The sequence below is a fragment of the Polistes canadensis genome, unplaced genomic scaffold (assembly GCF_001313835.1).
Source record: "Polistes canadensis isolate GaletaPanama2010 unplaced genomic scaffold, ASM131383v1 scaffold_106, whole genome shotgun sequence".
NCBI classification, from domain to species: domain Eukaryota; kingdom Metazoa; phylum Arthropoda; class Insecta; order Hymenoptera; family Vespidae; genus Polistes; species Polistes canadensis.
The window spans coordinates 441,271-457,042 of record NW_014569653.1 but is presented as its reverse complement, the minus strand read 5'-3'; the positions used below and the strand labels follow the sequence as shown (position 1 = coordinate 457,042).

The 15,772-nt window shown below is 29.7% G+C and overlaps 1 protein-coding gene across 1 annotated transcript in view; it reads left to right on the top strand.

The window, feature by feature from the left end:
* The window catches only part of LOC106787569 (testican-2), a 116,059-nt gene that overhangs the window by 52,141 nt on the left and 48,146 nt on the right, over nt 1–15,772 (top strand). Inside the window, exon 2 of the mRNA XM_014750012.1 lies at nt 15,571–15,628. Within this exon, the coding sequence (XP_014605498.1) occupies nt 15,571–15,628 (58 nt within the window). The remainder of the gene's footprint in view (nt 1–15,570; nt 15,629–15,772) is intronic.

Here is a 15,772-nt window from a genome sequence, read left to right as displayed (position 1 = left end):
AATATATAAATGTGAAATATAAAAAAGAGAAAGAAGAAAAAGAAGAAGTAGTAGAAAAAATAATAAAAATATGTGCACGTTTTTCGTGCATACTATCGAATCTCGTTAACGGGCATCGTTCTTCTTTGACATTTTATAATAATCTTTCTCTCTCTCTCTCTCTCTCTCTCTCTCTCTCTCTCTCTCTCTTGAAGATGACAAAGGCGATGATGATAATAGGTATTGCCTTTGAACTGATTGCCTTGGTCGAACGAATCAACCGTCGATCATAGAGAAAGTTGCCTCCGTTGATTGTCAGAGAGAGAAGGTCAAAGCTCTTCGAAAGCTCTTCGAAAGGTTTATTGTGTTTCGCAACGTCCATCGTGTTATAGCTTTTCGATATAAAAAGAAAGAAAGAAAGAAAGAAAAAAGGAAGAAGCTTTTTTTTGCTTACTCTTGCATTGTTTTTTATATATTTTTATATTTTATATATATTTTTTTTTTTAATTTATATCTCACTCTTTTAACTTGACAAGAAATGGAAAAGATTGAACGAGAAAGATCGTTTAACAAAATGTTCCTTATCGATCCTTCTATATGCAACAACAAAAAATAATTTCTTTCATATTTTCCTTTTTCCAATATTTTTCCTTCTTCCTCTTCTTCTCTTTTTAAACATCTCATTTAATTTCCTGAATTTACGAGAAAATAAAATAAATCGAATATTAAATACTATGAAAATGTTCATTGGTTGGGATACGTTCATGTGTCTCTGTGTCTGTATTTGTATATGCTTGCGTTTGCTTGTGAATTTGGATTGCACGAGAGGTTGTTTAGGAAAGGCGTTGCTGACAGCAACTTGGAAATTTGATAGGAGAACGAATTCATTTATATTAAATAGTCAAGGTCCCTTGAAAGCCAGTAGTACTATGTTTCAATACGAACGAACATGTTTGTCCTCGTTGACGATCTCCATTAAGTGAGTCTCCAAGCGGATATTCTCGTTCCTGACATCATCATTATCATAGTCATCATCGTCCATTCTAACACATTCTCACCTAACTGTATATATATATACGTGTATGTTTGCAGGTGTAGGCGTTTATATGTGGGCGTTGTTTGCTTTTATCTTAAACGTATAGTGCCGACTTATAAAGAGGTATATTCTCTCTCTCTCTCTCTCTCTCTCTCTCTCTCTTTCTTTCTCTTTTCATTTAGGAAATTGGAGAATTTTCGAGAATTTTGGTTAAACGATGTCGGCCTCCGATCAACAACCCATTATCTTCAGATCAATTATCTTTCCTTTTCTTTTCTTTTCTTTTCTTTTCATTTCATTTTATCTAACTCGAAATTGTTTTTCCTTTTTTTTTTTTTCAAATAATTATTCACCGTTCGATTAAATTTTTGCGAATATTATTTTGTGCGTGTGTGTGTTTATTTTTTCTATAGTTATTATTAATATGATAATGAGAGAAATAATTTTGAAAATATTTGTTGTTATCTCATTTCTTTAATTGCGGATTGAAAAGGAAATATATTATCGAGATTGAATTTATTTATTTTTGTTTTTCTTTTTTTTTTTTTTTGTTTTCATCTTTTAGGATTATTCAAAGTGTTGCAAATAAGCTCTCGAGAATACTTTTTTTCTTTTTCTCTTTCAACGTTGAGATAATTCGATTGAAATACTATAACGGTTCTTACAATAATAATAATAATAATAATAATAACAATAATAAATTAGGTCAAACATTATTGCGATAGTTATAAAAATAGCATTAAGATCAGCGCTTTCTTATATAATCCTTCAGTTAAATCGAAGTTTTAATATACGAGAAACGTTTGACAATTAAATCTCTTAGAAAACTCGTTAAACCTTTCAACGTTTTTATTTCGATATATTGACAAGAAGAAAATTCATTACAAATGCGATAAACGATTTGTGAAAATTAATGACTAAGGTAAGATTGTTAAAAGTTTAATATTGCCTTTATCAATTATATGGATATCGTTTATGTTCTTTAACATAAAAGCGTGTCAATATTTAATAATGATTGTATTTCAATTAAATCTGTTATGCAATAAACTAGACGACGACGACGACAAGTGTGTTTAAGATAGACGTCGTACATTTTCAATCGAAATTTATAAAAAATATATCAAAGATAATATTTTTCTTACGATCTCTTTTTCAATATTTATTTCATTTACTAAATTAATTGTCATAATTATAGACAGATTATTATTTACATATTGTGTACGGTTTTAAGTAGTTCAAAAATCAGATATCCAAATATGGTCAGACATATAGTAGTAGTAAAAGTCAGACTCATCGAAATGTGGTCAGACTATAAGTAGTAAAAGTCAGACTCATCGAAATGTGGTCAGACGTTTTAGTAGTACAAGCTAGATCATCGTACATATATACGCGCATATATATGAACCAAGAATAGTTTTTTTTCTTTTCTTTTCATTTTTTGTTTTTTAATGTATGCGTGGTTTTTGTGTGTGTGTGTGCGTGTTTTTTCTCTTTGTATTATATTATTTTTTTTTTGTTCATTCCCTTTTTCCCCTTGTTTTAATCCCTATTCTATCCGCAAGGAGACAAAGGCATGCCGTGTTCCTGTTCTTTCGTAATTCAAACGAAACGAGCTTTTGATTCAATAAAATGTGAATTCCTTCTTTGTCCTCCTCGAAATTGCTTCGGGCAGTTCAAATTTACGCCGACCGATGATTCGCATTTAAGTTTTTACTTCGTCTTTGTTCTCTCTCTCTCTCTCTCTCTTTCTCTCACTTCCTTTCTTTATTTCTTTCCTTCTTTCTCTTTTTCTCGTTTCTTATTCATTTAGAAACGTTCTACTTTGCTGTTGGATTTGTCCTTTCGAATTCGAGTTATTCGTTTCTTTCTTCCTTTCTTCCTTTCTTTATTTCTTTATTTCTTTATTTCGTTTTCTTGCTATTCTCGATCGACAAGGTAGAATATTTTCGTATAGTATACTCTTTTTAAAAAGTATTGCAATTGGTTTTTCTTTATTTTGAAATTATTACGGTTTCTCAAGGATAACACAAATATGATTTTATATCATTTTCTTTATCGATATATTTATAGAATTTTATTTTTAATATAATAGAATAAATCTAAGAGAGAAATGTGTGTGCGATTTAAAACACGTTTTTATTTTTTAACTTTCGTATCACTTGTCCGGGTTCTAGCAAACACCACCACCACCACCACTTTTGTACAAAATTGCAAGAAAGAAAAAGAAGATGTGATGGTAACGAATAAAAAAAACAAAAAAAAAGGATAGAAGAAATAGATTGACAGAGGATGTTCTATCTCTCTTTTGCATGCATAGTTTCTAAAAAGTTCATTTAATTAGTAAAACGAGTGGTCAGCTTAATTGAGAAAAGTCAATAAAGGATTGGTTCGTTTTGTTTCTATTTTCTATAGCTAGTAAAACGAAATGCGATCGATTCTGAACGATGCGGAATGTCTAGACAGAAAAAGAGTGGGGGAAATGCAAGGTATCCTCTGTCTATGTGTGGTGTGTGTGTGTGTGTAGGTGGGTGGGTGGTTATTTTTATACATGTGTAAGGTTGTATGGATGTTATTCTTGAGGATTTACGTTCACCGATATTATAAATACCATTGGATCATAGGTCAATAATAATTAATGTAGGAATTTTCCAATCTATGAAAATGCAACTTTTTTTATTATTATTATTATTATTTACGTATGAAATATTTAAAATGTATTTCAATACCATAAATTATTCAACGGCGTGTTATTTATTCACACGTAAAAGATACCTACGAGTTCTTTTTTTTTATATTTCTTTTTAACGAACAATATTTCATTCCGTTATTCATTTAAATTTATCAAACATTCTTCTTTTGCTTTTTTTTGTTTTGAATGATACAATACCGATCGTAAGATGCATCGTTTTATTTTATTTTTTTTTTTTTTTTAGATATATCAAATACTTCCACATTCACATCTACACATACACAAAATATTATTTTATAGGAATATTATTAATAAAATAATTTCAATATATGATTATTAAAATACGTAATGTATTAATGACTACAGAAATAATTTCAATAGATCGTTATTTTCTTTCATTCATCATAATCGTTCCTTCTTCTTCTTCTTTCGTTCACGTTTAATTTTATCTTTTTTATAACGAATAAAAATAGAAAGAAATAAGAAATTCAAACCCTCTCGAAGATGTGAAGAAAATCCGATTGAAAGCTTGTTCGAGGAAAAAATCGATATCTTATGTGTATTCTCTGGCGTTCTCTAGACATTATGCAGATAATTCAGTGTGTTCTATTTATTACGGGAAAACTCGGTGAGAGAAAAAGGTGTAGAATAAAAGTGTATGCGCTAATAAAGTATGTATACATCATGGGATATGTGCATAAATATATGAGATAAACAAAGGAGCAAAAATTAAATCGAAGTCTATACGTTTTGACGTATTAATTAATTTAACAAATTTGTAGGAAAGAAGTGTTGATGAATATTTTATTTTGTCATTTGTTTATTAAAAATAACTATTTCATTTCTATATTAAAAAAGGAATAATTTGATAAATGTAACAATGTGTGTGTGTGTGTGTGTGTGTGTGTGTGTTACATTTTCTACATCGAAAGGTATAAATATAGAAAGGTGTGTAAATGTGCATAAAATAATAAATGTATGAGAAACAAAAATAGAAGAAATTGAAGGGAAAAAAATGTATATATATATATATATATATATATATATATATATATATATATACACACACATACATGTTTGAGCAATCTGTGAACTAATTCGAGTTAATCGGCAATTTGAAATGCTTTGGTAACTACTAAATGACTGTTTTATTATACGAATGAAGGCGAGCGTACATAACATTATTGTTATTTTAAAAGTAGGTTATGTGTATTTATAACAACGTAGTAGGTATACTTTGTGTGTTATTATCAGATTAAATGTTAACCATATTTTCCCTATCCATTGATTAATCATTAAACATTTCACTGAAAGCAAACATATATATACATGGTGTTCTGTAATTGGTGATAAAGGCAAGTAAACTAATGATTTTATATATTGACAAAAAATTAATATTGTAATTTTTCAAAATGTTGATTATACATACGTACATATATTTGTTCGTAAAATACTAATGGGAAAAATATGTTTGAAAATGATACGAATACTCGTGTACTTGACCGAGTTTTCAACTCCGATGCAACAGCAATCATGCTCGTTTGTAGCAACCAATTACAGGACACTCCTTCTTTTTTTTTTTTTTTTATTATATTTTTTTCTATCCTTTTTTTTTTTATATATCTATCGTATCTCTCGTATATATTCTACAAATGTATTTATATGTATGTAAAATTCTCGTTAACATTTGATATTTTTATTATTGCAATCGATGCTATATAGAACGTTTTACTATTATTATTATTATTATTACGAACATATTAATGTTTACGTATGTTAACTAAATTGACATTTTTGTTTAAACGACGTAAACTTATAACACATACTCTTATAGTTGTGTTTTACGATCGAAAAGAGTTAACTATACAGAAACGTAGAATATTTCGAATGAGACAAATTAAGTTCTTGTATGTAAACGTTGTTGTCCTGTAATAGAAATCACCGATCTAAAATTTCTTCGAGCGTGAAGGTAAATAACCACCCTCTCCCCCCATGGTGTACATAGATTTCGTTCTATATTACGTTAGACAGATGGAGATAGTTTCAAAATAGAGAGGTTTATTAGATAGGTAAGAGAAGTACAGAAAGATAATAAATCAAAATGTTAGTTTAATATAATAATACCTTATATTGATTCGTGAGTCACAAAAGTATTTTCGTACCTGTCCCCTCCTCCCCTCCCCATCGTTACACCCCATTCCTCACACATAGTCAATTTGAAATAATTCATATTCACTCGTAATGCAAAGTTAGAATAAATCTTTTTCTAATAGATGGAAATCTATAATAGGATTTATTCCATATTTCAAATTGTTCGAGATATATTTTTATCATTTGAATTTAATTTTTAATGATCTCCTTAAAAGCGAATATTAATCTTGTATATAATTAATCATAAGAAAAGTACGAGAGAATATTTTTGTTTGAAATAAAAAAAGAAATAAAGAAACAAACAAATAAAAAGAAAAACAAAGTAAGATAAAATAAGAAATAGATATAGAGATAGATAGATAGATATATATAGAAATTAGAAAAATAACAAGCATACTGTTTTTTCTTTTTATATTTGTACTTTTATTAACACAATACCCGTATGTAACTCTACGTGGTAAAAACCATACTCGAAATTTTATTCGTTCTTGTCCTTTCTCTGACTAAAGTTAAAGTATTAGAAAGAGAAAGAAAGAAAGAAAGAAAAGATAGTAAAGGGGTTGAACGTTAGTGTGTAATAGAGGTTTGCTAGGACAATAGGTGAGTAAAAGACATTGCGTGCGCGCGTGGTTGTGTGAGAAAAAAAGAGATAGAAATAGTGTCTACGTTATTGCATGCATTCTGGTGTTGACGTTAGTGTTGTTGTTCCTGTTGCTGCTGTTGCACTATATATCTATGTATTGTTCGTATGTGTGTGTATGTGTATGTGTTTATATAATACATAATGTTGAATGCATCGGATGTGCTTGTCCGTGTGTAAGGAACGCGGAATATGTTTTACGAGCTACGCGTTATTACGTCACGTATGCGTAAATGCTTACCCGTGCGGAATTCACGATCCGATATGCGCGAACGCTTCTCTCTGACCATTTCTCTGGATCTTTTGTATATATATATATATATGTATAAGTGTGTGTGTGAGTGTGTGAGAGGGTGTGTTTACGCGTGGTTAGTATATCGTGTATATATTTTGTATATATTTGTCTGGTGATAATTACTCACGTAACTCAAATTTTCACTGGATTAACGCGTATGAGTAATTTCAATGATTTTCTATAAGGTAAATTAATGGATGGTTATTTTATATTTAAATGGTTTTGTTTATTTTTTATTTTGTTCGGTATCAGTTTATAATTATTTGTCTTCGGTTCTTATCGTTGTCGTTGTTATTGTGAAATATAATATAGATTAGAATTTTTCTCGTATTCTCATCACTCGGGTAATTATAATACACGATGGATGAATAATTTAATTAAAATAAATATAATTAACATATGTATGTATATATGAGTTGAACGAGAAAGAAAAAAAGGATGCATTAGTTATCAACGATATTTTTGATGTTTCAATGATTAATTTATACATATAAAATACCTTGCACGAAGGTGCAAATGTCTAAAAAGAAAAAAAAGAAAAAAAAAGAAGATCGATTCGATAACTATCGTAAAATCCGAAGAGTTATCTCCTCATGGTGGAGTTAAATTACCACGATTTATTTAACCGGGCTAACCTTAAGATAGAAAAAAAAAATAGTAGGAAAAGAATAGAAAGACAGATAGTAAGGAAGAAAGAAAGAAAGAAATGGTACAGCAGTGTGTGGTTAACAAAAAAATCGTCCCATGAGAAAATGCCTTCGGTGGGAGGGGGAGTGATGGTGGTGGTGGTGGTGGTGGTGGTGGTGGTGGTTGCAGTTAGGGGTTGTGATGGATGATCGCGTAAGTTTCGACTGTAAGGTAATTTCAATGTTGGAACGACTTTTATCGGTGTTATCAGAAAACGATCTTTCTCATATCTTTTCTTCTTGCAACGTGCCCCGTACCCTTTTTATTTTTTTTATTTTTTTTGTTCTTTCACTCATTACCTATTGTTTTTCTTTCCATCTGAAATTTTCGTTCTTACGTTTAAGAAATAAACCAACCGAGGATATATATTTTGACCGATCGTTTTCTTTCACAAAACTTTCAAATTTTCTTCTCTATGTATTTTATATATATATATATTTATAAAATATTTATTGTATTTATATTACAAAAATTATTTGTATATATTATTACAAAAATAATTGTGACTATCCTTTCCAAGCAATATATTTCTTACGCCAATCATGTTGATAAATTATACATATACTATCGTGTTTCTCAATTACCAATATTTGTTAAAAAAAAAAAAAAGAAAAAAAGAAAACCTTTTAAAACTCAAACCCTTTGACAGTTATCTCGAGTGGAAAATATAACGAATTTAGGCCAGTTTGAAAATAAACTCGGTTAACAACATATATATATATATCTCAAAAAGATGATGATCCTTCGTAGAAATTAATTCGATAGCGTCGAATAAATGTGAAAGGGGATGTGTTTTCATAGATACCATCCAACCCTATAACCTAAACCCTACACCTACCACCTATATCAACCTATTCTACCTTTTATCCCTTCTTCTTCTTCTTCTTCTTTCCCTATGAGGAGAGTTTCTATGTGTAACGTTAAATCGGAAGGGAAAAGGTATAGTAGTAGGAGAGAAATATGGGTGTCGATAATCTGATTTACGTTCGATGACCCTTTTCTACCGAGGTCGAAGGGAAAGGAAGATCGGATTCCAAGGTAGGGAATATCCATCCGGTTGTGTTCGTTTCTCTTCTGTAGGATGTCGCGTACGGTAACCTAAGTCCCGGAGGTAATGCATTTTATAGCGTACTGCGACATTCCAAGCCAATTCGGTCCACGACGATGACCTCGAGTTCTATTCGGTTAGTTTCGTGGGGTTACCCTATTACTACTACTATTACTATCTAGATAGATAGATAGATACCTATACGTGATGATTCTCCAAACTTTATTCGATAAAAGGGATCATTCATCTTCGATTATTCTATTTTCGAATAAACCTTTCTAACTCGTTTTATATATTATCCATCATTATTGTTATTATATATATATAAGACTATAACTCTTATTATTAAGTGAGGATAATCAATAAACTAAAATTTTTTTTTCTGAAAACCAAAAAAAACGACAATTAAAGTTTATTATTACCATTTACTCTAAACAGTTTACTTATTATTTATACTTATAATGAATATTCTTTACTCCTTTTCATATGTGTGCTTTATTTTATACTCTAAGCTTTACTTTGTTTATCCGTCGCCACTTATTTCTGTCTTCCCATGTTATCAATCAATTCCTCTAACGAGAGCTGCTTGAAGTGCGACAAAACACATCAAAGGAATACATTTCCTTTACATATATATTTGAAAAAAATTATTAGAAAATTGTTGATTATCAATAAATAAAATATTTTCAGAAACAAGAATGTTAAAGTAGGGAAGGGTGTTTCCTATCTTTGATTATTCATTTTGAATCGGATGATTAATCCACGATGTTAAATAAATAGAAAAAGTAATCTATCTCTATGTTAATTATTTAATTATTCATACATATAAAAAATACATATATACGTAATATTATATATGTATAACAATTTGATAATTTTTTTTAATTTTCAAGAAAAAGAGATGAAATTTAATAGAAGTTAGGTAAAGACAAGAACATGGAGGGGGGCGGAAGTCCCCATCCCCCATGGGGGAAAATAATTGTAATGAAAATTAAAAATTGTAATAAATTTCTCTTTTTTTTTTGTTTAACATCGACGTAGATCTTTCGTTATTAAAAATCAACGATGATATTATTTTCTGAAAGATATACATACGTATATATATATACATATACGTAAAATGAACGAACGAAAGTACGTTTTCCTATCCGTTCACATATCCGTACGTTAATTGCTCGTTACCTCGAGATATCCTACGTACGATTTAGGATTAACGATGCCAATGCGGCGATTTATAATTGGAAATATCAAAGCTTGTATTTCATAGCGCATAAACCCCCTTCTCTCTTGCCCTCTGCCTTCTGCAACCGCCCCCCCTGCCACCCACCCATCACCCCAGCTACGAAATGTCGGATTGACGGTAAAGCAAATATTTGCACTTGTTCCCAACCGATATTCGTTTCCAGGAAAGAGAATATTGATCAGATATTTTGTTCCCCCCGAAGAATTATATTATGTGGGATCGCTACGAGATAAAATAAAAAATACAAAATAATATATAGATATATATATAATATTTTCTTGGAATATTACACTTCTCTTTGCGGTATATTGTTTGTTTGTTTTTTCTTTTCTTTGTGGCCTTTTTTTTCTAACTTTTTATTTTATTCATACACGTATAATACCTGTTTGTTATGCGTGCATTCATTCAATTTTGTATACGCATGTTTGATTTTTTTTATTGGAAGGGAAGAGAACAAATTAATGGATGATAATAATTATTTTATTACAAAAAGTGAACATTTATTTTACCATTGAGAAAAACTTGGAACTATTATTACTTGAAAAGTAAAGTATAGCGTTCAGGTTATTTGTCTCTTGAGGATGAACCATGTATGAAAATGAATAACGTATAGAATTATAATGGAGAAAAAATACGTGGATATAAGATAAAAAGATATTTAGAATATAGAATAAAGAAGCACGTTTATCACACGCGTAGAATCGATAAATCATTTTATACGAATCTCATTTTACAAAAACATCAACTGTTCTAAGTCACTCACTCACTCACTCACTCACTTAACAAACAAGCAATGAAGGAAACAAGTAAGTAAGTAAGTAAGTAAGTAGGCAGGTAGATATAGGACTAGTTCGCATGAATTGTAAAAGGACGAAGAAGGATTTAGGTTAATCGGTTGCAGGTCCTAACCTCCTCCTCCTCCTTCTTTTTATTCACCTGCAACGACTCTCAAGGGCCACGAAACTGCATTGAAATCTAGCCAAGGTCTTTCAAGTTGCTCACGAAATTTGCTTGCTTCGATGCCTTTCAATCATAAAGACCCTTTTCTTTTTTATATTATAAATTAGTGGAAAATATTAATTTTTTCTAATTTCTCAAACGTTAAATAATAATAAATAAAACAACACACAATTAGTATTAATGAATTAAACGTGTTAATGTATTTTAAAGAAGAAGTAAAAGTAAATGTAGAAATACAAGAAAAAGAAAAAGAAAAATAATCGTTCTGCTATTAGAAGACAAATTTCATTGAAAGATAAATTTGAATTTAATTTTCTTTTTCTTTTCATCGATTCAATCGTTTGTACAATCTATATTCGTTAATGGAAATGGGGGGTACATCGGCACGTACTCACGTACTACACGTATTTATATAGAGCACTCGACGAGAGGAACGTGGATAGGAATAAAAATCATTGGTTCAAAAAAAAAAAAGAAAAAAAAAGAAAAGGAAATATAAAAAAGAAAAAAAAGAAGAAGAAAGGATGGAAGCCAAAAAAAAAATATATATATACATATCTCTCTCTCTCTCTCTTTTTTTCTTCTTTTACACTTACTTACTTCTTCTTCTTCTTTTCTTTTTCTTTCTTTTTCTTTTTCTTTTTTTTATTTTAATCTCGAAAGTAGGCTATATCATTACGAAAAGCAATTTCGAAAATTTCAAAAAAAAAGAAAAGGGTTTGTGCCCAGGTTGCAATAAGCGAATAATTTACACATACATATTATATTTAACGTTAACATATTAATTATTTTATCTCACAAAGGTTTATTAATATTTCTTATGATTAAAAACAATCCTTAACGCGTAAATGCTTAATTGTTAAACGAGATTTCAAAGAATTTCGAACTTGTACGGAAAGAGGATTCAAAAAACCGATAACCGAAAAAAAGAGAGAGAGAGACAGAGACAGAGAGAGAGAGAGAGAGAGAGAGAGAGAGAGAGAGAGAGATAAAATCGTTTTTCTCGAATTTTTCGACGCGTTAAATTTTCATTTGAAGTTTTTTTTTTCCTTTCTTTCTTTTTTTATCCTGCTTCTCCCTTCTTTTTGTCTTTTATATATTTTTTGTTTTGTTTTATCCTCTTTTTTTCTGGAACACGAAGAGAAGCCAGGTTTACGCTTTGTAACGGCGTCGATCGATGACACCCGGCACAGGACTCTCTCTCTCTCTCTCTTCTTTCTTTTTTTCTTTTAACTCTTTCCCCCCCTCCCCCTCCACTCCCCCAACTCCGGTGCTCCTATCCACGTCGTTGCATCGTGCAATTTTTCTTGCAACGATGCACATTTCGTTCGACGCGATAAAAAATGCAGCTTTGTAGGAAGCTCGTGTTGGGGGTTGCGTTGAGAATATGTGTATGCACACATCTACATATATATATATATTTGAAAAAGCGAAAAAGAGAGAGATATATATATATAGACGGGGAAAGTTAAAAATGTGTGTTTTAAAAAAAGACAAAATAAATATATATATACGTGTGTTTATGCATATGCATATATTTGTTAAAAAAAAAAAAAAAAAAAAAGAATAAAAAGAGAAAGAGAAAGAAAGAAAGAAAAAATAAGAGAAAGAGTTATGATATGCATGTGGTAAATAAAAAAAATAACAAAAGGAAATTGTTCAAGATAAAAAGAGTTACACGACGTATACGTATAAATAAAAAAATAACAAAAGGAAATTGTTCAAGACAGATGGAGGGGAAAAAAAATGCATGCATTCGTTGTCCTTAATTTGTGGTCTTCCCATATATATATATATATACACACACATATATATTTTTTTTTCCTATTATCCTTTCCGTTCTACTTGTAAGAAATTTCGTGGTTAGTTTGTTTTTAGTTTTGGTGCAATGCGAATTAATCGAATGAATCGGTCAAAAGGTGAATTTACCGAAAGGATATGTGCAATGAATTATTTTTAGATATGCATAAACTTGGCCCTGAAACTTTATCGCGTTCGATATTATGAATATATCGATCGGAATATTAAATTATTTTTTTTTAAAATGGGATGTGTGTTTTGCTTTTTTTTTTATTTTTGGGTTCACTCCCCCGAAACTTGTCATGTTAATTAGAATTATGATTTAAAAGTGGAAACCTAATGCATTATTCATCGTTAACATCAAGGCGTATTCTTTATCTCTGGCAAATGTTTCGTTAAAAAGTAAAGAAAAAAAAAAAAAAGAAATGGGAGATATAAGGTAATTACTTAAAAGATAAATTTGTAATAAGCAAGAGAGAGTCGCCGGGATTATTCTTCTCTCGAATACTCTCCTGCAATTTTAATTATTATTTTTATTCGTTTGTAACTACTTTCTTTTTGTTATTTAAACAAAAAAAAGAAAATTATTTCCAACGACAATTTTTATCTTAAAATCTCACACATTCGTCGTATCAGTTTTTAAATAACTTTATTTTTTTTCCACGAAACTTTTTCTTTATTATTTCTTTCTTATTTTTTTTTCCCAGAAAGAAACTTAGTTATTTAATTAGTTTAAAAAAAAAGCATACTCACATAAGAGAAAGAGAGATCTCTCATTTCGATCTGCTTTAACTCTGGTCACTGACCTACATTTCAAGTTGTTTCCCATGGGTATTTTAGATGTGTTATCCACGAATTGCTGCAAACTGCTACGTGAACTATCACGCGAGGTTACTTCGCCTTTGTTCTACTCTCTCTCTCTCTCTCCTTCATTCTTCAATTTTCTCGTTCGATCTATGATAACTCATTTTTTTTTCTTCTTTTATCTTAGACCAAGCACACACATATATATATATATATGAACGTATCTATTAATCCGTTCTTATTTTTCACCTAATTTTTTTCTCCTCTTCTTCTTTACCGTACTCTCTCTCTCTCTCTCTCTCTTATTCTTTCTTATCCTTCGAGATGACCTCGGCCTGAACTTCAACGAACGTTCTCGTTGTTAAAACGTCGTTGCTCCAATTTAAACTTCCCAGTAGGAATTTTCAACGATAGAGACATGCGATCGTTTGTCACGTTCTACATCTCTCTCTCTCTCTCTCTCTCTCTTTTTCTTTTTCTTTACTACGAAAAGATTCCTTGATTTGTTTCCTAAACGGATTTCCTATCGATCCTATCCCACGACTATTTTTATTATAGATAGTCATTTTCTGATAAAAACCCATTTCTATGTGATTTCAATCTTGTTCTCCCTTTTTTACTACAAGCATGTTTTTTTTTTTTTTTTTCTTTAAATTACTGCTTTATATACTTTTATCATTCGACAAATACGTTTGTCAACGAAATATATTTGTTGGTTTGATCGTTATCAATTTTATACAATTTCATTTAAATTGCCTAATAATTTATTATACTTTTATTACTTGTTTAGATCGACACGAATTTCGAATTTAACGTTGAAATCATTTATTTTACACGATCGAATTTATTCGAATAGAAATACATTCATGCAAGACAAATTTTGCAACTTATTTTCTTCGTACATAGGTAAAATTGGAGTAGGAGTTAAACCATCCCCCGGCAACTGTGAACAATGAATACCTGACCCGTCAAATTTTCTTTACCATTTTTTTTTTTAACCTTTTCAGATTGATTTATAACTCAAAGAAGTATTCTGCGCGTAGACAAAATATTTATCCGAATTTTTCAAAGAAATTGCAAAGATGCACAATTTACAGCATTGCATTCACAGACATTTTCTGCACTTTACATTTGATTTTCATAACTCTACAAAGTATTCTACGTGTAGAAAAAGGAGTGTACTTTAATTTAATATAAAAATCATTAAAATCCGCTTACTATAAGTATACAAAAATATTGACGCGAATTATTCAGAAAAAAAACGACATTTCTTCAAAATCCACCGTTGAAATGAAAACATTTTCATCTATCATATTACTTTTATTAAATGTTGTTTATATATACTTCCGAGAATGTTGCGCACGTATATAAAGTTAATAATGCACCTAATTAATCAAATTTAAGATTATAATTTTTTATGCAATTTATTCAATAAATCTACACTATAAAGATGTAATTATTACAATATATATGTATATATATTGTAAAAAAATAAATAAATTTAACTTGCCTACTTTGTAATTTAACACCGGTACGTACGGTAGATAAAAACGTGATAAAATACGTAAAGAAAAATTGCATTACATTATATTTGAGATTAATTGATGGAAATAAATTTTCCGGGTTCTTTTTTTTTCGTCTGTTGTTTTTTTTTTCTTTTTTTTTTCTTTTTTTACATTCTTTTACCAAAGAAAACCAAGAAATATTAGCAATTTTTCTTCTTCTTTTTTTTTTGTTTTTTTTTTCCTTTTCTTTTCTTTTTTTCCTTAACAGGGTCTGGCTTCTCTTACGAGAACGGCCCTATGTAATTTAACGAACGTCATCTAACCAAGGCTTGTTAAACTTTATATCTACCTCGGTATAGTTAATTTTTTGAACGAATACCCGGATAATCTTTCTAACCTAGTATAAAACCCAGGTTGCTACTGCTGTTACTCTTGTTATACTACTACTGCTACTACTACTACTACTACTACTACTACTATTACTATTATTATTACTGTACGTGTCTGTATATATATATTAACTGATTCTCGTCGTACATGCTTTTTATATTTTTATATATACGGAGACGTAATACCATCGTAATTTAAAAATAAAGGAAAAAGGAAAAAAAAAACAAAAAAATAAGAAAAAAGAGAGAAAGGAAGGAAAGAAAAAGAAAGAATAAAATAAAGATAGATAAAGAAGAATTGGTACATTACTGCTTTTACTGATCTCGTACTCTATCTTTTTCAGGATGATACCCGCATAATGAAGGTTGGAGATAAGAAAAGATGGATACACGACCCGAACAGTAAGTTTTTAACTTAATAAAGTAAAATTGATTATCGTGCTCTTTATTATTATTATTTTTTGATTTTATTCTTAAAAATAAAATCTAATTACGTAACACTTATAAAATTATCTTTCCAACAGTTTTGGCAGATAAAAATTTCAG